The sequence below is a fragment of the Pogoniulus pusillus genome, chromosome 15, assembly GCF_015220805.1.
Source record: "Pogoniulus pusillus isolate bPogPus1 chromosome 15, bPogPus1.pri, whole genome shotgun sequence".
Taxonomy (NCBI): domain Eukaryota; kingdom Metazoa; phylum Chordata; class Aves; order Piciformes; family Lybiidae; genus Pogoniulus; species Pogoniulus pusillus.
The window spans coordinates 18060233-18082053 of NC_087278.1; the positions used below are offsets into that span (position 1 = coordinate 18060233).

General features: G+C 41.7%; 1 protein-coding gene across 12 annotated transcripts in view; it reads right to left on the reverse strand.

The window, feature by feature from the left end:
• PLEKHA5 (pleckstrin homology domain containing A5) overlaps positions 1-21821 on the reverse strand; it is a 147136-nt gene that overhangs the window by 9440 nt on the left and 115875 nt on the right. For 4 of the 12 annotated variants that reach the window (XM_064155565.1, XM_064155564.1, XM_064155572.1 and 1 more), the window contains 11 exons: positions 21201-21281; positions 13597-13659; positions 12419-12499; positions 12135-12284; positions 10479-10580; positions 9348-9459; positions 9063-9109; positions 7967-8155; positions 7298-7415; positions 3858-3973; positions 2187-2396 (listed from right to left, as the gene is read on the reverse strand). In XM_064155565.1, the coding sequence (XP_064011635.1) occupies positions 2187-2396; positions 3858-3973; positions 7298-7415; positions 7967-8155; positions 9063-9109; positions 9348-9459; positions 10479-10580; positions 12135-12284; positions 12419-12499; positions 13597-13659; positions 21201-21281 (1269 nt within the window). The other 8 variants (XM_064155568.1, XM_064155566.1, XM_064155573.1 and 5 more) reach the window with 6 other exon arrangements.

Here is a 21821-nt window from a genome sequence, read left to right on the forward strand (position 1 = left end):
TTACTTCCATAACTACAGCATGCACTCATATCATACACTTACGCCAAACAATAACAATTGTGAAGTGGTTTCCCTTTGTATTTTGTTAATCACTCACAAATTACACAGTGGGTTGTTTAGAAAATGCCTTCCCCCCCTTCCAATTATTAAATAACCAATCCCCAGTTGACTTCCCACAGTTAATGCCCTTGAACCATTTTTCCGTAGGAGAGTGAAAAGCAGCGACATTGTAGCACTAAGATCCACTGCCGCAGTGCTACCTCAGCCGAGGGCTTTTGCCAAACAGCATTCGGGAAGAGTCCGAGTGGTGAGAGAAAGAGTCATTTTGCAGCACACACTCCTAGAGAAATATTCAACTCAGATACATTTGACCTAATAATGACCATCCAGTACTTGAAGGGGACTGACAAAAAGGATGGAGAGAGACTGTTTACTAAGGCCTGTAGTGATAGGACAAGGGGCAATGGCTTCAAACTGTACAAGAATTGATTTAGATTGGATGTTAGGAATAAGGTCTGCACTGTGAGAGTAGTGGAGCACTGGAGCAGGTTGTTCAGGGAGTGTTTGGAGTCCCATCCCTGGAGATTCAAAGTGAGGTTCTATAGAGCTCAGGGGAACTTGATCTAGTCGAGGATGTTCCTGCTTGCTGCAGAGAGGATTGGGCTGGATGACCTTTGGAGGTCCCCTCCAACCCAGATCATTCAATGATTCTCACTTATTCTATAAATTTCTTATCCATGTAACACTGCTGTCCCACAAAAGACCGAAGAGCATGCTGACATGAACACAGCAATTATGAGTCCTGTGTATGGTGCTGGCACAGAGGATTCGACCACTTCCCCACTGCTCTCAGTCTGCCAGCTAACCAGCTATGGCTTGTATGTGACTGCAGCTTCCTCACCTTTAGGTAGGGAAGTGGTAAAGCTGAAACATCTCTGTAAGAACTGCAAAAGCAAACATCTGCAAAGCTTTGTTTTGCATGTCCTCTTCTTGTGAAAGGCAGTGTTAAACACAAAAACATTCATGGGAACCCCCTTCATATACAGCATTCATGATGTCATCCCAAATGCAGATGCTCTGATGCAAAGGCATGTCTTGAATTCAGTGCCTTCTAGGGATCAAATGTTCTTGAAGAAAGAGGATCTTTTGTGTAGCTCTGAAGGCAGTTTAGCATGCTCAGGGTTTAAAAATAAATTTTAAAAAAGGGCAGAAAAAGCAAACCTAAAACTTATTTGTGACTCCTTAACAATGCAGAGTGTTTAACCTGGGTTTGGAACATCAGGCATTAAAATGTGTACAAAACATGAAATGTTACATGTCAGAAAACTAACTGAAAACCAGTGTGGTCTGAGGGAAAAAAGTATGCCAGCAGATTACTACCTCTGCCTCTCCCCTCCCAAACAAGAAGTTCCTTCATTAAGCTATTGAAAAAGAAAACTAATTTTTCTTAGTAGTTTGAAAGTAGTAGGCTGTCAAACATCCACTGCTCTGAACGTATTTAACACTGCTGGCCTGAAGTGTGGTCTAGTGTTTGTCTCCTCCTCTTTTTCTTTTTGAGATGTACATTCAGCATAGTATTTCCTGGTTAATGACACGCACAGTTCAATCTTTCTTCTCTCCCCCCAGCCTTAATAATTTCATAAAGCAACTTCTTTGCCTTAACTGTTTATGATTAAGCTTGAGGAAGACAAAAGCATGGGCTCTATTTTTGTATATTCATGGGCTGAAAAACCACAGCAAAAGAGCCTGAGTTAAAAGCTATTATCATAAATGCACATTCCTATCTGAAAATGTTACAGATGTTAGAATATGTTACACGTCAGAGAACTCTTCATGATTTACACATCAGCTCCATCCTGACTCTTCCTGACACTGCTTTTAGTCACTGAAGCCCTGCGTGAATCTGACGAGAGCACGTGCTAGCAAATACCGGAGTGCACGACCGAGAGTGTGGAGAGGTGACCTGCTTATCTTCCAAGGGACAAAGAAGTGACATCTCCTATCACTAGGCATACCCATGAAGATTGTCATTTCTCTTTCTCTTATGTATAGCAGAGAATATTGACTGCACAGGCAGTCTCCAGCAGACACCTACAGTGTCATGGGATTTTGGGAAAAGAGCAAATCTTTACTCTTTGCTTTTTTGGAACCAGACACCAATTTTTTTTCAGTAACTTGGGACTCACCTGTGCCAATTTGAATGGATTATCTCTGACAAATGACAGACTCTGTGAAGGAGACTGGTCTGAAACACCAATAATGTTGAGTCCTTTTCTCTTCTCCCTCAGGCAAGCTTGCTGGTGTCTCCTTATTCTTTCCATCTGCTCCTCCACAGTCATTCGAGGCCTCGTGCTTTCTGCGAGACAGAGCTGCTCCACGGCACTCCTTGGTCTCTCCTTCAGTGGAAGAGCATACATACATAAACATAGTTTTGTTTAAAAAAAGCCAGATTCTGAGGAGTTTAGCTTACCAGATCACTCAGTGATTTACCTAAAGCCACTAGCCAGCAAGTAAAGGTCTCTTATGTACACACTAACAGGACAAGAACCAGATTTTAATAAAAACTGGAATTCCAAATGAAAGGAGTGATTCACTTTTCTGAACAGGGCTACTCTGAACACTACGAGAATGAGTAGATGCTGTCTGAAAGCCATCCTAACAAGGTGAAACAATTTAACAGACATTACACAACAGGCAAACACAATTTACATGCCTGAGACAGAAACATAATCAAAATTTAATGATCCAGGACATCTACACTACTCGATCTAATAGTGATTTCTGCGCCTCTGTTTCAAGGAAAGCCACAGCTGGGCAATATTAAAAGCCAGGCGAGGGCTGAAACAAACTGAAATGCTCTCTAGTTGCATCGGGGGAGGTTCAGATTGGATATTAGGAAACATTTCTTCATCAAAAGGATTGTTGAGCACTGGAATGGGCTGCCCAGGGATGTGGTTGAGTTGCCATCCCTGGAGGGACTTTAAAGAAATGTACAAGTGGCACTTAAGGACACAGTTTAGTGGTGGACTTGGCAGTATAAGGTTTGAGGTTGGATTTGATCTTAAAAGGTTTTTTCCATCCTAAATGATTCCCTGAATTTGTGGCCACTTCAAAACCTGTAATTCTAAGTATTATATTGTCTCCAGAATGACAACCATCACTTTACCTACTCTGTTCTCAAAACTCCCCGATGTTCGGATAGCGCTGTACTTCGCATGACCAAAACAAACTTTGTTTCTGGGTAATCACCTGCATTCAGTACATTTACAGTGATTGATTTAAGTTGAGAGAATGGTATTCCTTCTCCAGTCAACATCCTGGGAGTTTCTCTCTCATCTCCAATTCTACCCATGCTACAACTATGTCAAAAAACTTTTGCCTGAGCCACCTGTAAACCTCTGTCTTTGACCCTGAGACTACAGGACTCCTTGATCAGAATTTCCATGCTTATTACCCACATATTGCTTACTGTATCCTTATTTTCTCACTACTTTAGATTTTCCCCAAGTGATTTTAGTAATAAGGTAAACAAAACTGCCTCAAAAGCCAAATACAAGCCCTTCAGAAGTTTTAGCCTAAGACACCTCCTGACCTTTCAACTCAAACATGAATCTAAGTAGCTCAGTAGGTTTGTCATCACCACTTAGTTGTTCACCAGTTTCAGTATAGTGAAATCTCTCTGCAGTTCAACATACACCTCTGCAATTATGTCACTCTTTCTAGAGCTGTCTTTCTTAACCTAGTGAACTATACTTTCCCAACTGTGAATTACAGAACTTCGGAAGTAATTACAGAAATTAAACTTCTAAACTAACACATCACAAAGCCATTAAGGCTCAAAGGTTATTTTGAAGTACCGTTCTTAGATCTATCTTCTTATTCTTCCTCAAAGTGACATAGGATGCTATTGTTGAAGACTCTGGTGTTGGTGATTTAGTTCTGGGTGGTACAACTCCAACAGGAAAATGTGAGCCTGCAAAACAGTGAAGCAAGATACTCAGTGTTACGCAAAACATTGCCAAGAGAGTTTATTGTTTTCTAGAAAATGCATTTAGCCTGCCCTGGAAACTATCCTCCAAAAGACAGCCAGGTGTTAGATCTTTGCCCTCACACCTAAGGTACAGAGGCAGATGGGCAGCCCATGGGCTGAGATTTACAAGAAACTGCAGGGCATTAACCCAGAAAACCAAAAATGCAGTCTGTGAGAAACAAAGGTTAGGCAGTGCTGTGCTGAGTGGCTGCATTTCACAGATGGCTAAGGGGAGCTCCACGAACGATGGCCAGACTTCAGAAGTAATCCGACAGCCTTTCGCAGGACAGAGTGGGCGAGCAGCAGAGTGCCTAGGTAGCCGTATCAGTGCTACAGCTTACCCAGACAATGGTGTCAGAGATAAAGAAAACAGAAGAGGGATCAATGAACAAAAATGGATTCCAGGTGGGTTGGTTACTTTGGAGGAAACAGAGGCTGCAAAAGGGATGAGGCAAGGTAGATGGGAAAGAACAGGCTTGGAACAAGAGGGAGGGGAAATAAAAAGGGCCAGCTTTGCATACACAAAATGTTTGTCAGCATGCTTGCCCCACCAAACCCCATGGTTTAGCATTTTACTGTGTCCTATCTTATTAAACTTTATTCTTAAGTCTCTTCTGTGTGATTATGCTTTTCCTTCTGTGGATGAGTGTGGGAGACGCTAGTGATCCTTGTCCAGGCTAGCTTGCAAGCAGGAGACAGCTACACAGAGATCACAAGTCTGGGACACAAAGATGGGGAGGACTGCTGGTCTGTGAGTTGGCTACTGGTCTCAATACTGGCCTGGACCTGCTATTGAGTGGAACCTTCTGTCTATGAGCTACAAGATTAGAGGGCAAGCAGAATACAAGGTGTGGGAGCCAGCTGTCCCAGAGAATTTAGATCTATGATTCAGATATTGCAGAGGCCAGAGGTACTGAGAGTTGGCAGATGAGGACACGGCCAGCTCTTGATGGGTCTCATTTGTGTGTGTGTGTGTGTTCATGTTTATATGTACAAAGCTAACAATAGTTTTTGCTGAGGCTGCACAGATTTCAGGGGATATTTTGACTAAATGAAGGCTCTACTGTTCCTCCAAATTGTTTGACAGGCTGACAAAACAGTCTGTAGGCATTTGAATGCCAAATCTATCGTTCAAAACAAGAACTGGAAAGCAACAGTCCAGTCTCCTCTAGATGTACAAAGGATAAAGCACAAAGTCCATTTTCCTTTTATGTCACCTTTAAGTACCACCCAGACTAGAAATAATTCTCTCTTCACAGACAGCTCTAAGGGTAACTTTACACAGTACCACTAAAACATTTCTCTTTGATTGCTGACATCTGAAAAGAGAGGGAAATGGCTGCCATGAGAAGTGCCTAGTGCACTATGTGCATAACAAAGTAGAAAGCAATTTTATTTCCTCTGAAATGTATTACTTTTTAGAACCACCCTCAAAAGGAAGCTGCAACATCTAAGTATGACTTCTTAAAACAGCAAGAAAGAAAAAATGCAGAGATGAGTAATTTGGAGCTTGTTTGGTCCTTCCAGACTGTTTCCTTTTCACCTTGCAGACTGTTAAGGTAGAATGGCATAGAAATGTTTGCTGAAACAGCAGAGAGTCATACTGGCATACACATTGTAAAGAGAGTCCCAAGCCAGCCAGGAATGGTCATGTTTTTCCTACTGCACAAGGACTGTATGAATAAGTGAATGTCCAGAGCAAGAAACATCTGTTAGAATATTCACATGCACAAGGCACGGACAGGATTGTAAAATGCAGCTATGATACACTCACTTCACTCTGCTCTTTAAGAAGATAAAAAGCCTCTTGCTGCTTGCTACCTCTGCACCTATTCTCTCCCCTGCCCCTAATGTTACTTATATTGCAAGAATTTCTCCTACTGCTGTGCCTCACTGAGGTTGGACTCAATGATCTTGAAGGTCTTTTCCAACCTGGTTAATTCTGTGAGTGTTTTGCTCCAAGTGTTCAAAGGGAAATTATTCTAAAGACTGCAACACAAAGCAGACTGGAGTGCTCGAGAAGTACTGGTTTGCTTTATCTAGGCAACACAGGCTTCTTTATTTTGTCTTAATAATTGCTTTCCTCTTGTCATAAACTAAATAGTCTGAAACACACCAGGTCAGTAAAACCCGGGCATGTGGTTGGAAAGGCAACTTCCTCAATTTAGGCAGCTAATGATTAGTAAACCTCAGGTTAAACTCTGCATTTTTCACTACCAAGTTAAAAAAATATACTATCTATCTTAAGTGAACATTATACCTTGGCAAATGCAACAGTAAAACTCAATTGACCAACTGTCTGCTAAGTGCAGGCTTAATTATATCATATGTCATGGGGCCATTCGCACTGTTTCCATCCAAACTGTGTGCCCATCTTGCTTTTAAAAACCTCCATTACTGTTCTGGTGAAAATAATATCCTTCGAGGATGGCAGTTCTTGGTCAAATTCCGATGCTCTCGCACAGCCTGCTCTGCACATGCTTAGTCAAACTGGCACTGGAAACATCAACTGTTACAGTAAGAAAATGGAGTTGGTTCTTTTTTTCTAAAAGCTCTTAATGCGGTTTTTGGGAGGTGCTCAAACTACTTTCCCTGAAGTAACCTTTAACAAACTATTCTGTGTGTTTTAACAAACAGAATTGAGAAGCACTTCCTGGTAAAAGACTCTAACCAAGCAATTAGTAGCTTTTATGGAAGCTAGATGAAGAGAAGAATCTAAAGCATTTAGCAATTGCAAAGACCTCTATTGTCTGTAGGCTCCAAGGTCATGATCATTATTCCTATTATATCAGGGGACAGAAGGCAATTCAACAATTACAAGATTAAAAAAAGAAAAAGACATTGTTTCCCTGCCTTATGAGAGCCTGAAAATTCTGTGGTGCTGCCTTTTTGGACTTTCCAGTGACATAACATGGGGAGCTTGATTCAAAAACTGCATAATTGTTCAAGGGCACGAACATAAAATGGGTAATTGTTCAAGGGAATGGTGTGTGGGGAATGTGAGTGATGTGATTAGACATGGTGTCAATAAGGATTTCAGGGTTGTTGTTGAGTGTAATGTTTGATTTTTCTGTGGTGTAATTGACTGAAATCTTTCTTGTCATATAATTAAATCATTATTTTATCATGGAAGCTGTTTCATCATATTAAGAAATGGACATGCTACGAAAACACAAAAGATGATACAGGTTCTGTAACACAGTTAACTCTTTGTATTCCCTGTGGAAAAAGGCTAGAAGGTGGCAAATGCCATGCGTGGGGACAAACCTTTAGTAGTAGATTCTGATTCTGAAATCTGTTCTGTTTTGTCTTCGCCATTAGACTCATCCACTTCTGCTACAGTAGTTAACTCTGGCTCGCTCTTATAAAGCCTATAATCAGGACCCTGAGGAACGACAGGTTATGAGGTAAATAAACAGACACTTTTGTACAAGCATTTATGTCTTAAGACTCAAACTAGTTATTCTGTGATGGATGTGCTCTCACTTTAAGACAACCTTTCCTCACTCAAGTACTTCTGCAGCAGTATTTCTTTGCAGTTAATTTGGGTAACAGCATTAGCAATATGAAACATAAGAAAAATGAAGAGTTTTGTTGCTCTTTTAAATTATCTTCAAGAAACAAATTTGTATAGGACTTCAGCAAAACCTGACTCTGAGCCTAGAGTTTTATAAGAACTTGTGAGTAAAAGAACCTAACTCTTTAAAATTGACTCAGATACAAGCAAAATATTGATCATTGAAGTCTTAAGACGTCTTATATATGTATAGAATATATGACAGGGTAATGCGAACAGCAAATGATGGAAGCTACAAATAAAACTCAGTAAACAAAAGGAAAAACACCACAAAAGCAGCCAGATGGCAGAACAAAAATCATGACTGTGCAAAGGAAGGGGGATGTTTCAACAGCAACGTGGCAGTTTAAGCCACTTACACAGTAAGATCCATTTCTCTGATATCCTTGAACTTGGTGAATCTTCTTTTCTTCTGGCAGATGTACTGGGCCCCTGCTATAACAGAGCAAGGAGCTGCTATCACTGGGCAGAGGGGGGATTATGGGAGGATGCTCTGTAAAGTCATAGGACCGAGGGAGTGGAGGACGAGGTGGGACTACTTCCTCTTCCTAAAGATTGTAGAATAGTCACCTTATTTAGACGTGCACAGTTGTTACAATTATTTATAACTTAGAAAGAAAAATATATTACCATAGCTACACCAGCTATAGATCTTGGAATTAAAGGGACAATGTCACACTAAGGGGACAAGAAAGTAAAAACGGCCAAGAGAGTTTTATTTTTGATGGGTTTCATCTGGACTTCTTTGCTCTTTAGTTTGCTTTTTATTTCATTACTACTACCTGGACTGAAATACTTCAATAGTTTCATTATACATCTTTTGCCATTCTAACACCTGCACTTTCTGTTGGACAAGCATGAGCTCTCTGACTCATATTTTAAAAAAATTAAACTCAATATATTTAAAAGCTTTTTACATAAATCAGACTTCCAGGTAGTACTGTAAGCCAGATGCATATTGCATGCACTTCAGATAACCATGACAATGTCCCTTTAAAAATGTAACCTCTAGCCAGATTTTCAGAGGAACTGAACATCTGGGAGCTCCCATAGCCTCAGCTGTCCTTTTGGGTGCTCTGGCCATCTGAGAACCAGGCTTAATATGTGAATAGACATATAAAGCAATGTATTTCTTCCCAAGAAAAGTGTGGTGGGTAGAATACAAATCCACAAACCAGGGCTTATATTTCTAGGGTAAGAGCCTGGGGGGAGGAAAAGGTGAGACATGGAAAAAGAGAAACACACCAGTGAGAATATAAAGACACAGAACAAAAAGAAATGTTCATTACAGTGGAGATATCAGTCTTTAAAACTATTCATAATGCATTATTTCCACAAAACCAGACCGAATACGTACTTCAGAGATCCTCAAAACAACTACAGTAATGCTCATTTCTACCATAGGTATATCAGGAATTTAGTGATGTTAAAATGGTAAATATGCCAAAGCCGTACCTCGTTTTTGTATTTAAGAGCTGAAAGTGTCCTAGATCCCATGATGCCTGTACGGGGGAGTGGGAAAGGCACAGGAAGAAGAAAAATTGTTTTCAATGAACAGCTTTTAAAAGATGAACTATAACCTGTTGCTATCAAACACACACACACAAATCGCCCACTTCAAACAGATGACTGTTCTCTTTGCTAAGCAACTGTACCATTCTTCCCAAAAGACAAAAGCAACTACCGAGCTTAGCCTTTAAAAACGTTTATGAGGCAATCTCACTTCCTACAAGACTGTACCTGCTTCTGATGAGCTTCTTTGCTGTTTATGTTTACTTAAACCCTCCATGACATCTTGGATTCTCCACAGTTCCTTCTGAATCTGAGCTCGCTGTATCCCTGCTGACTCCGTCTGCCAGTCAATAAACAGCAAGTAGAGACAATAAATCAGAGCGCATTGGAAGTCTGAGGCACCAACCCCTTTTTCTTTCTTTATACTACGCTGCACACCCTTTCCCAATGAAGGAAAACAAAACACAATCAAGGCAGACACTCTCCTTTCCCATAAACCAGTCAAATATTGTCAGAAAGAAAAAGTGTAAGATAAATTTCATGATGTGTCCCTTCATTTGTCAGCACCTTAAGAACAGTATCTACTGTCTCCAAAGAAAATCCAGGCAAGTTTTGTACAGGAAACCTACACACAACGAAAGAAAAGTTACAACCCTAAAAGAAGTGGAGATGAAGATAGTGTTTGCATACTAGCATAGAAACTGGGGGCCTATTTGCATTCATAGTCATGCATGCTTTGGACTGCACAACACAAATTTCTCAGTTCTTAGGCTCCCTTGTAATCTCCCTTTCATAGCTGCATAGAAAATCAATCCCTGAAGCAAATAGCCTTTAATGCCTCCCACCATGGACCACACCCATCTGCCTATTCCAGCTAATGTATGCACATCCCTGTGTGTCTCACAGACAGATCTCCTCAGACACCTACAACTTACACGAGCTGTCCAATCCCCTGCTGCACAGCGAGGCAGCAAGATATCCATTAGAACTCTTCATTATGTTTAAGATCTGAAGCAGTGCCTAAACTTCTTTACATTGTAATTTATTTTCATAGAATGGTTTGATTACATTTTAAAATATTCAGTTAAGTGGAAGGATTGATGGGAATTAACACAACTGCCATAGCAATTAAGGTCTGAGAACATGATTCCATTTTGGACCCCATCACAGAAAGAGGAGGCTCCTAGACACAGGAAATCCCATGCCGTAGCTTCAAAAACCCCAACGAATTCCTCAGAAGCTCTTTATACCTTGTAGGTTAATGCACCACGTGTGTCCCCTTTTTAATTCTGTGTAGCTTTTAAACGAAATCACAGCAAATGAAAACGACTTCAGTGTATTTTAAGCCCCATGCCACACCTGAATTTCTCCAAGCCGATCAAGTTGCTCCTGCATGTGGTTCCTTGTTACAGTTACATCATACTCCAACTTATCATATTCTCTCCAGGCCCTTTCAAGTTCCTAAGTATATAACGAGAACAAAGAATTAAAACTGCACATTCAAGTGAAAGAAAAAAAAATAAATTAACTGTTATGATACTTCAGGAAGTAAGAAATAGATAGGTACCAGGAAGAAATAAATAGGTACCGTCGAGAGATACGTATTTCAGAGAATGCAATGTTTAAAGAGCTTTTCAAATCTCTCATGACACTGAATAGACTTCACACATACAGCACTTTGTCTTCTCACAAACAAAAAAAGGACAGACAATGGCAAACCCCTCAGAATATGCCTTTATGGTAAGCAGGCATGTGTGTCATAAGCTGTCCCTCCACTGAGGCAGAAAACCCACAAAAAAGGATGCAAATTTGCCTCTTTTATCACACAGAATACACATGTGTGGGTGCACAGCATGTGTGTGTACACCCAACGTATTATGCAAGACAAGTGGAAGCCATCCAGCTCTGCCTGTAAGGTTACCAGTGGATGCCCCAGGCTTGCTAATACACCATTATTTTATATATGTGAAAGTACAAAAAGGTTCAAGAAGAAATTTTTCTCTGAGGTCAGCTCTACCTACATCAAGCAATTTACTCAACTTAGCATATATTAAAATGTCAATGAGGAAAAGTATATCTTGAGGATTTCCTTTTTCCCAATTCCCTTTTCCTTATCAAACCAATTCCTTTTATAACACAGATTAAATCCAGAATTTCAGGGCCTACTTCCTATCAATTTCACCACATCAAACCACTGAAATTTGACACTGAAATATCTTTTTGTGCAATATATATACACACACACATTATGTATGTATATATACACACAGACATCAAGCTTATGTATATACACTCATTAAATATATGTATATAGACACACGCTAACATACACATGTATATATATACACATTAAATATACACACACATATATATACGCATGAAATATACATATTTATATATACACACACATTTTTGTATGTATATACGTGAGTAGGCAAAAATTATTCTTTCCCTTGTCACCATGAAGTGGAAAAGGACAATAAATAGCAACTCCTCTCCTCTCCTTTTTTTCCATGTTCAGAACTAGAAAGATCTTTTAAGATACTTTTAAAAGTCATAACTAGAATGATCTTTTAAGTAATGGTCTACTTGGAAGAAAGACTATGACAGTATAATCTTCTCATCCTGCAGCTGCTTTTGCTTAAAGTAAGCCACCTACTCACCTGGCTGTTCAAGTATCTGTTAAAGTGTGTGCTTGCTACTATTTTGAGATCACATAGAACAGTTTATTTGTATTTCTGCAATCAATTTTTCATATTATGAAGAAAATTACCAGATCAATTAAAGGCAATATGCACTTATACCTGGCCAAAAACCAATACATGAAGGGAAGACTACGTGATGAATACAACAACCAGATGACTTTCCAGCTGCCTCTGACAAACACAGAAGCAAGTACAAGATTACTGACTAGTGCTAGAAGAGAATGAACAATCATCAGACAAATGAATCCTACGAAGCATGCCGTTTAGTACCTGAGCGGATTTGACTGGCAAGAAGGTAGTCAGTACTTACCGCGGTAGCTCGCGATATCTCTCGACAAGTGCTAAGCAGTCCGTTCTGCAAGTCATCTCTCTGTAAGACCACACCTTGTATGGCTGCAGGGTTATCTGCATTCATTTCTATCTCCTGACTTGCTGATAGCAAAGCTTGCTCAAGCGTGTACTATTACAATAGAAAGAATTATTTTTAATGTTCTGCACCATTGGGTTGATTTAGGTTTTATTTCAGTTATCAATGTTCTGATAATAAGCACGTAAAACAACATCCACTTTAGGTAATAAATACAATTGTCCTACTTTCTCCTTCTGTAGCTGTTGAAGCTTCTCCTCCAGCGCTTGTACAACTTTATCTTGTTCACATAAACGGCTAAGCTTAGCCTAGCACATAACAGAAGAAGAACGCAGTTAGGATTTCATGATTAACACCCTTGGCAAACAAAACATAACTCGATCAAAGAATTATATTAATCTATAGCAAGCACTACCACAAAGGACCCATTCTAGAATTATGGAAGGCGTCAGTCTTGTGTTTTCACATTAACCTTAAGAAACTCTCTTATGTGTAATAAACTCGAGATGGCATGGCTCAAAACACTTAATTGACACTTCTACACTACTTATTATTATGTCTTAAACACTGCTTTAATTTACCTATTCCTTGGTATTAAAAGGAATATTGTATACATGCACAGTCTTTCCCACGGTTTACTTCAGCTTGTAACATTTAGGTACTGGAACTACTCATGCTCTGCTCTGCCTCAGCACGGACCGAGGCATGGCTATGATTAAAAATCTTCCATTCCAGCTCTGCTTTAAGCAAGTAACTGTTCAGTGTGTCCTGCCCAATTTGAGACAGCTTACTTTTCTATTTGAACAACCTTTTTCATTCAGTTTGTGCTGCTTGGACTGTTTAACTCTAAGGTAACAGTGGATGCCTGTTTTCCTTTTCACTCTTAAAAGGACACCCTTTAAATCAGTCTGCCTTCCCTTAGTTGCATCACACAAAGGACCAGGCATGCATATACAGTATGACTTGGTGTGTGCATTTTTCACCATCAGTTTTACACCAAGCCCCTTTTCTTAAGTAACAAGAAACCCAATACTCTGAATAGTAACTACCCATGCCAAACTTCAGTTTTGGAGTACTGGTCATATTTCTTGAGATACTACATCTCTGATTCTTACAACTGAGCTACAAGCACAAAGTTTTCCCTTTCTTAAGTAATTAATTCCTTTCTAGAAGCAATTAACCTTCAGATACAATACTTGAAATTCAAGCCTAAAATGCAGGACTTCTGCAAGCTAAAAGCTGATCCCTAAAAAGATTCTTGTGCCCCTCAACTCACAAAGTAATTTGTGTTGGTAATTACCTGTAAGAAATGCATTTCAGATGCAAAATTCAAGGCAGCAATTACTATCAAAACAAAGAGACAAATGCCAGCATTGCCAAAGAGGAAGAAATACAAATGACTTACATCAATATCCAGCTCTTCAGCTCTATATTTGTACAGTGTGCCCCTACATTCTTCTTGTGTTAACTATAAGGAAGAATAATATTGCCATAAAACAACTTAATTTGACTATGAAAAGGAAACTGTTGTTCATCTTAACGAGTACTAATGCAGCAACAGGCTCTCGCTTGAAAAGTCAAACATACCACACTGAACAACGTGTCTTTTAGCCAACATATATTAATGAAGATAAGTATATGGAATGCCAAGCAGACTGTCAGCAGAAAGTTGCATTAACTTAACAGGCTGGGCTTGCAGTGCAAACTGGATTTTTAAAGGTGTACAACTAACTCGGTCAAACATGGATTATGTAGGCAGATGAAGCTGTCAGAGTACATCTACACAGTTATACATCATTATGTACGTTTTCTTATGTGCATTCTAAATACAGGGGCTCGTTCTACCTGGAATTAACCATTCTAGGCCCACTAAAGGCAAGTGTATTCACAAGGAGGATATTCTGATGTGAATCTGAAATCAGAACAGAATGACCTAAGTTCACAAAATATGTGTAAAATATCTCATTACAAACATATGCCAAATAAGTGCCATCAAATACCTCTCTGCCTACTTTTCCAGAAGGATTCCCTCCCCTCCAACAGAGTATTACCTGAAACACCATAAATGGAGGCCCTTCTATTTTATCTTTGGACATAGCCAAGCTCGTGTCCTCATACTTCTCAGCATGTAAGGTAATCTCAACTACTTTCATACAGCTTTTCTTTCAGGTATTTGCCACAGTTAGCTCATTATGACTCAACAGACCAATAAAGACCATAAAATACAAGTCCATGTTAAAGGACACTTACAAATGAAAGGAGCACTAGTGAAGGGCTAATCAAACAAGCATTCCAAACATACAGGAGATCTGCAACACACTCAAGTGTTTCATTTCAAGACATTATGTCCACATACCTCATGCAAAAGCACCTGGTGGCAGTTAGAAGTATGCATGGTGCACTACAACCAGACAGTATCTTTCTTTGAAATGGATGTGTTATGAATATGAGTGTTGGAATACGAACAAAGCCACAGCACTTTTGCACCTTACATGAATGCCACGAAAATTAAGGTATCTCTTTAAACTCCAACTCCTGTAGAGTTGTGATTTTTTTAACAGTCGGTTTTATCGCAATGAGAGAAAAATGAGGAATGGAAATATTTTAAGTAAACTCATAAACATGGCCAAATGTCTTTTAGCTAACAGAGAAAAACCTAGCTGTGGTAGTTTACAATAGAAAGACTTTACAAAGGAAGCATTATCCCTTACGAGACAATACATCTTCCCAAGGAACTTCTCAGCCCTTTGTGCAGCTTGCCTGAAAAAAAGGCAATGGTATTTTTTCAAGCCAGTACTTTTGGACACTTGAAACAGGCTACATTTTCTTTTTTTAAAGACAATGAGAGACTCTTTTTTGGTCATTTCAGCCTTAAAGACATGTTTAAAACAGCTTGCTAGTTCAGCATCCTTAACCCTGCCCCCTTCCTAAAAGGGATATATTTTCAGTATTCCCCAAATGAAACCACCTCTTCAAAGAGCGCTAGACACGTGTGCTAATGGTTCTTACTAAATTCCTATCACACTGCTAAAACTGCTGCCAGCTTCTTGCTTTTGGCAGTGGCACCAATTTCCCACAGGAGGCAGTGCTGGAGAGCCACTTAATTTCAACACTTCTGCTGCAACGCCGAACACAGACTTCGCGTGGAACCTCTAAGACAAGTATGGAACACTTCATCCATCTCTGACAAAACAGCAGCTTCTCTTTGCACAGCACATCTACACATCAGCTTAAGGCAAAATGTGCAGCACGCCACAGCATCCCACAGGAATTACCAGAGGAACTGCGGAAGGCAAAATGCCATCACCCGTTACAGGCCAGGGTAACTATGTCGTAACCCTGGCGAACGCACTGTAAGAGCTCCGGGGATCGAGTTACCGATATGTCTTTTACGTCCTTGTCCAACAAACACCCCTCTCACCAAATCGCTCCTACAAACACTCCACCAGGGCAGCGATTTCAGAGAAAGACTGCCACCTGCTGAATCCACCACTTCCACGGTCCTCAGCATCTACCTGCTCAAACACAGAGGTCCATTCCTCTTAACGTGGTAAAAGCAGGTTGCACACAGCTGCTAAGCGTTAAGGAGCAGAACCCTCAACACCTAAACCAGAACTGAGTGTTGTTGAGAGGTAACCTGCACATACCAAACATGTACCGTATCTGTGGAAAGCTAAAATGACCTTAACTGCATCTCCATCTTATGTTACAAACAGTTTGTCACCTACTTTCCAGTCCTACTGCACAGAGCCTGTTCTCCATCAAACACCAGCACAATATGAATCACAGAACGAGGTGAACCAACCACAATGGAAACAATGTCAGATGTAATAGGAAGGAAATTTATCTCCCCCAAAATGCAGGCAAATGTAACTCTTGAGATAGGAGAGGTTCAACCTATTTAAGCAGTCACTATTAAAACCCCTCAAAACACTTAGATTCCAGTATCAATTACCTTACAACCTATGTTCAGGTTCTGCCAACCACTTGGATTCGACAAACAAGTGGCAGGGAATTTCACACCCTGAGAGCACACTCAGCACCTCTGCAAGATAGCTGCACTTAGGAAATTGAAACGGGACAGTCTAGGACATTTTGTGGGCAGGTACAAGGATAAAGTCAGACTAGGACATTCCCAAAAGGCCTTTTTAACTCCTTTCTTCTCTGAAGTACTACTTTCTACCAGAAGCGGGGCAAATGGGCATTTACCCTGGACTAAGCAAGATTCCCCTCTGATTTTGAATGTCATGCCAGATAACATTTCAAACACAAATTGGAAACACAAGATTTTTAGCTCAAACACAACCATCCTGCACCCACAGTAAAACCTGAAAAACATTTCTGCCTATGAATCTCAAAACTGAACATGTGCAACAGGTTAAATGCATGCAGTTGCAGTAAGAATAGCAATAAATAGTAACAATAGCAATAATAACTGACATTAACAACATGCCAGTACCTTACAGGAAAAAAACAAGTGACACCTTTTTAGTGTATTAAGAGCAATTATCCGAGCAAAGAGCTGGAAATTAGCCTCCTGCACTCAGATTTTCATTTCTTTTCCCCTTTAGGGAACTGGCACACATAGAATGAACTGAGGGGAACTATACCTTTTACAGTGAGCATAAGCTGCTTTAGAAAATAAGATTAATGCTCCTTACCTAGTATTAGAAAGAAACAAAACCACTGCAAGGTAGAAACTGGTCCAGGCTGTACAAAGCCTCTATTTGCATGTACACACAGGTTCACTGCCCTGACTTATACTCCCACACTGCACTTTGGATCTGCTGCACCAGGTCTGGAGAAGGACCACGAAAGCTGGTCAGAGGGCTGGAGCACTTCCCTTACGGAGGCAGGCTGAGAGAGTTTGGGATGTTCAGCCTTGTAGTGGTTTGAGGGGTCCCAGGTATCCTTAAGAAGGCCACAGACACAAGTTCATCCCAAGGGGACAGATCTGGCTGTCCCCAGATATTGTAATTTTGTTATTCATACAATGGTTTAGGTTGGAAGGGACCTCAAAGCTCAGCCAGTTCCAACCCTCTGCCATAGGCAGGGACACTTCCCACCAGAACAGGTTGCTCAAGGCCTCATCCAACCTGGCCTTGAACACCTCCAGGGAGGTTGTGGAGCACAGAAGCACAGAATGTGATCTTCCATCACACTGGGTGCTTCTGTGCTCCACAACCTCCCTGGGCAACCTGTGCCAGTGTCTCACCACCCTCACTGCAAAGAACTCTTTCCTAATAGCCACTTTCAATCTGCCCTCTGCTACTTCAAACCCACTCCTCTTCCTCCTCTCATTACCAGACCTTGTCAATAGTCCCTCCCCCTCCTTCCTGCAGCCCCCTTCAGACACTGGCAGGCCACTCCAAGGTCTCCTCGAAGCCTTCTCTCCAGGCTGCAGAGCCCCAACTCTCTCAGCCTGCCCTCACAGCAGAGCTGCTGCAGCCCTCTCAGCATCTTGGTGGCCTCTTCTGGACTGGCTCAAACAGTTCCATGTCCTGCTTGTGCTGGGGGCTCCAGAACTGTGTAAGTAAGCAGCAAAATCAATTCAGTCTCTTTTGTCCCTTACTTTTGGATCTCTGGAAGGATTCTTATCCAGGTAACTATGCACCAGTAAACCCTGCCTGCTGCCTTCAAGGCCACAGCTGCACTGAATTTCCAGCTGTGCAATCCAGGCCTACTTGGGCCTAACATGAGCCAGCAGTGCCCAGGTGGGCAGCAGAGCCAATGGCATCCTGGGCTGGCTCAGGAGCAGTGTGGCCAGCAGGACAAGGGAGGTTCTTCTGCTCCTGTGCTCAGCACTGCTCAGGCCACACCTTGAGTGCTGTGTCCAGTTCTGGGCTCCTTAACTCAAGAGAGATGTTGAGGTGCCGGAAAGTGTCCAGAGAAGGGCAGCAAGGCTGGGGAGGGTCCTGGAGCACAGCCCTAGGAGGAGAGGCTGAGGGAGCTGGGGGTGTGCAGCCTGCAGAAGAGAAGGCTCAGGGCAGAGGTCATTGCTGCCTACAACTACCTGAAGGGAGGCTGTAGCCAGGTGGGGTTGGGCTCTTCTGCCAGCCAAGCAGCAACAGAAGGAGGGGACACAGCCTCAAGCTGTGCCAGGGGAGGTCTCCTCCAACCATATTGATTCTATGATTCTAAATGGGAGGCAGTGAGGGGTGAAAATGAGCACTGGGGGTTTGGTGGTTTAGCCTGGTTGGGGGGAAGGCTTTGGGGGAATGCTCATGCATCCTGTGTCTGTATTAGGTGTTAAGGATTCATGTATGCCAGACCTTTTCTTGCACACCTTTCAAACCATTTTTTTCTGTATTCCTCTCCAATTTAGCAAATATTATTATTTTACTGCCTTAAAAAAAAAGAGTAAAGTAATCTAAGTCTGTCACACCCTTGAACAAAAAAATATGGCAGAAATTGGTGGTCTGGATGGGGAATTTGAAAAAATTCCAAGTTGGAGAGATACAGAAGTGGTTAAAGAAGGTGTTCCTTGCTCCACCTGTGCCATGTCATCCGACTGAACTTCTTATGCACTGGCTTTTCCTGGTCTGCTTTGTTTATGCACCTGTAGTGGCAAGTCAGAACAGTGCTTTCACAAATGCTGGCCAGCGGGTTTGAATTCACTGCCCCCACCCGAGGAATGCTGTCTTTGGCTGACAGCTACAGCCTCTGTTTGGTGGAGAAGAGAAGGCTCTGGGGAGACCTAGAGCAGCCTTCCAGTACCAAAAAGAGGGCCAAGAAAGCCAGGGTCTTTTTACAAGGGCTTGTAGTGATAGGACAGGAGGGAATGGAGAGAAACTTAAGGAGGGGAGACTTAGACTGGAGATGAGGAAGAAATTTTTCAGAGTGAGGGCGATGAGACACTGGAACAGCTGCCCAGGGAGGTGATGAATACCCACTGCCTGGAGGTGCTCGAGATCAGTCTGGATGAGGCCTTGAGAGGCTTGCTCTAGTGCCACGTGTCCCCCATGGCAGGGACAAAGGGTTGGAACTAGATGATCTTCAGGGGCCCTTCTGACCTGTACCACATCTCACTGCAGTGAGGAAGATGACTGGTAAAAATAATCTAACTTCCTTTGAATAAAAAGTGTATGTTGTTTAAACATCAGTAACCTGCCAGAAAGTTCCATGTGTTGGTTCTGCATGGCAAAAGCTCAGAAGACTTTTTAATCAGCGGAAGTCTGAGTCTATTTTTATCCTAGAAGTCAGCCAATATAGAATTTTCAGTCAAGTCCTAGAAGTTGGTCGATATGGAATTTTGTATAGTAAACTGTGTCCAGGAAAGCAGAAGGTCTTGGCTGCTCTCTAGTGTATGTGATATATGGGCTCTTCTGCACAAGCCTGTGGACATGTCGCCAGCAGTCTGACCTGAAGAGACATCTTCCACAACAAAAGGTCATTCGATCCTCACAACCTGTCCTATTCACTTGTTTCTTTGCTGTAAATGTCAAAGAAGGTGTTCATTCAGTGGCAAACACAAAGCAGCAGCTGTGTCTTCCAGGCCAAGGCAGTGCTGTGTGTCAGTACCTTAGCTGACAACAGAGCACTGTCAAAACAGCACTCTAACGCACTGGTATCCCTGAACGAGCTGGCAGCCTTGCCTAGGCACAGCTAGACCTGCACCGTGTCTGCGTTAAAATGAGCTGCTGAGCTGTTTTACCCCGACACATCCAAAGCTCCTCTTTCTCTGTGTGCTGACTCACTTGCCTCACTGCTACTGTTATACAAAACTGATTTGCTGAAAAAAAAAAATCCTAGCAGCTAGACTGCTTTAAAAAAATAAACAACAAACCAACAACAAACCCAGTTTCATCTGGAGCCTGGGGACACCTTACTTCTCTCATTCCTCTCTCAAACAGTTCCTTCAGATTCCACGCCAATGCTCGGGCTGTGCACCGAGGAGCGCAAGCTGGATGACCCTGAAATCAGCCCCTCACAACCCAGCTTCCCCTGGAAAGCTGAGATTGGTCTTGCAGCTTCTCTGATCACATGCAAATCTACGCTGTGGACTTGACTGCCAAGAAATGCAAACAAGAAACTAAGCTGCAGCATGTTCTAGGAACACAGCAAACCATCCAGTACTAACAAATCACTGTTCTACACAGCAGAGCTTTGACCCTTTTCGAAGTAAGCAACCTTTACACATCAACTTTGGCTCACAAGGGCACAAAGGCAAGGGTCAGATTTTCCCTTCTGACTGGTAGCCAGAACTGCTGCAAAATACTATATTAAGAACAACATCTTTGTTGCAGCGGAGGCCAGCGCCCTCTTAAACATTGCCTGGTGTGACAGGAGGTACCCCGTGAAGCCCCAGCCTCCCTAAGACTCTGCAGTGCCAACAGGGGTGCATTGGCCATGCTCATAAGTTAACGCAGGTCTCAACTCACAGACAATATTTCCATTCACGTTTCTGATTCTTCTTCCATCTTACCATTGACAACCGTCAGTGTGCATGGTTAAGTCTGCTGTGACTTTATGAACAGACACTGCCTTTTTGGATTTACAGTCCCCAGATCAAAGTAAGTTTTGATCCTTCCTTTCTTCAGCGGCTACAGGCTTGGTAGGTGCAAAGAAAAACTTGTAAATCCACTTCCTTGAACAAAACAGAATTGCCAGGAATGACCAGGTAAACGCCACCCACATGCTTTTGTAGTGGTCAAAAGAAAGAAGCACCTTGGAACACTAATTGCAGGGAGTCATGCTAAGACAAATGTTGGAAGCTTATTAGGGATTTCATGGATTTACTCAACACCTGCAGAAAACATCAACTCATTAATTGTCTAGACAGAGAAGAAGTTACCCAAAAGTGTACACTTAATACTCAAGGACAAAAACGCAGCAGAAGCCATGCTAACGATACTGCAGCGGTTTAGAAAGCATGGATGACTCGTGGCTGGCCAAAGCAAATAAGAGAAACACCGATGTCATGGAGGAGTCTGAGGAACAACCAAAACTCTCACTAAGGAAAAGTTTTGCAGATGATAAAGCAATTTCATTCACTATCCAAGACCTTACTTGCTGGTACAGTTGTGGTCTTAGCGCCGAGTTCTCAATCATAGTGTGAACCATGGTGATTAAAGGTTCATTCTCTCTCATCTATTTCAAATCAGGAGGAGCATACAGCAAACATCAGTTTACAGCATGGCTAGATTTGAAAGACGACACTGTAAAATATAGCCTCTACTTTAATTTTTTCTAGTAATGCAGCAGATTACATTTCATCCCATGCTTTTTATATAGTCTATCATTCAGTAACATCAACAACTGGAAAGTTTAATAACACCAAACAAAAGTGTGGAAACCACAGAAATGCTCAAACCCCAATCTGCCACTCTCCCCTTTGGAAAATAAAAACAGGCTTAAAATAAGCTTAGCTGTGCGTGGCATTGACACGGGAAGTATTACTGGATTATGCAAGAGGAACACTCCAACCTTTATCAGAGAACCTCTGCATTATAGGATTTACTGACTCAATGTACATTAACAAGATAGAAGCATTCTCAGCCTCTCAGCAGCAAAGTGAGGTAGACACTTCTGTTCACGCCTCTACATATTGCACTGATGTATGAAGTTAAGAACTGGGAGTCATTACTCCCTGTACTCATCCACCCTCCCCTATTTCAGAACTCATCCTGC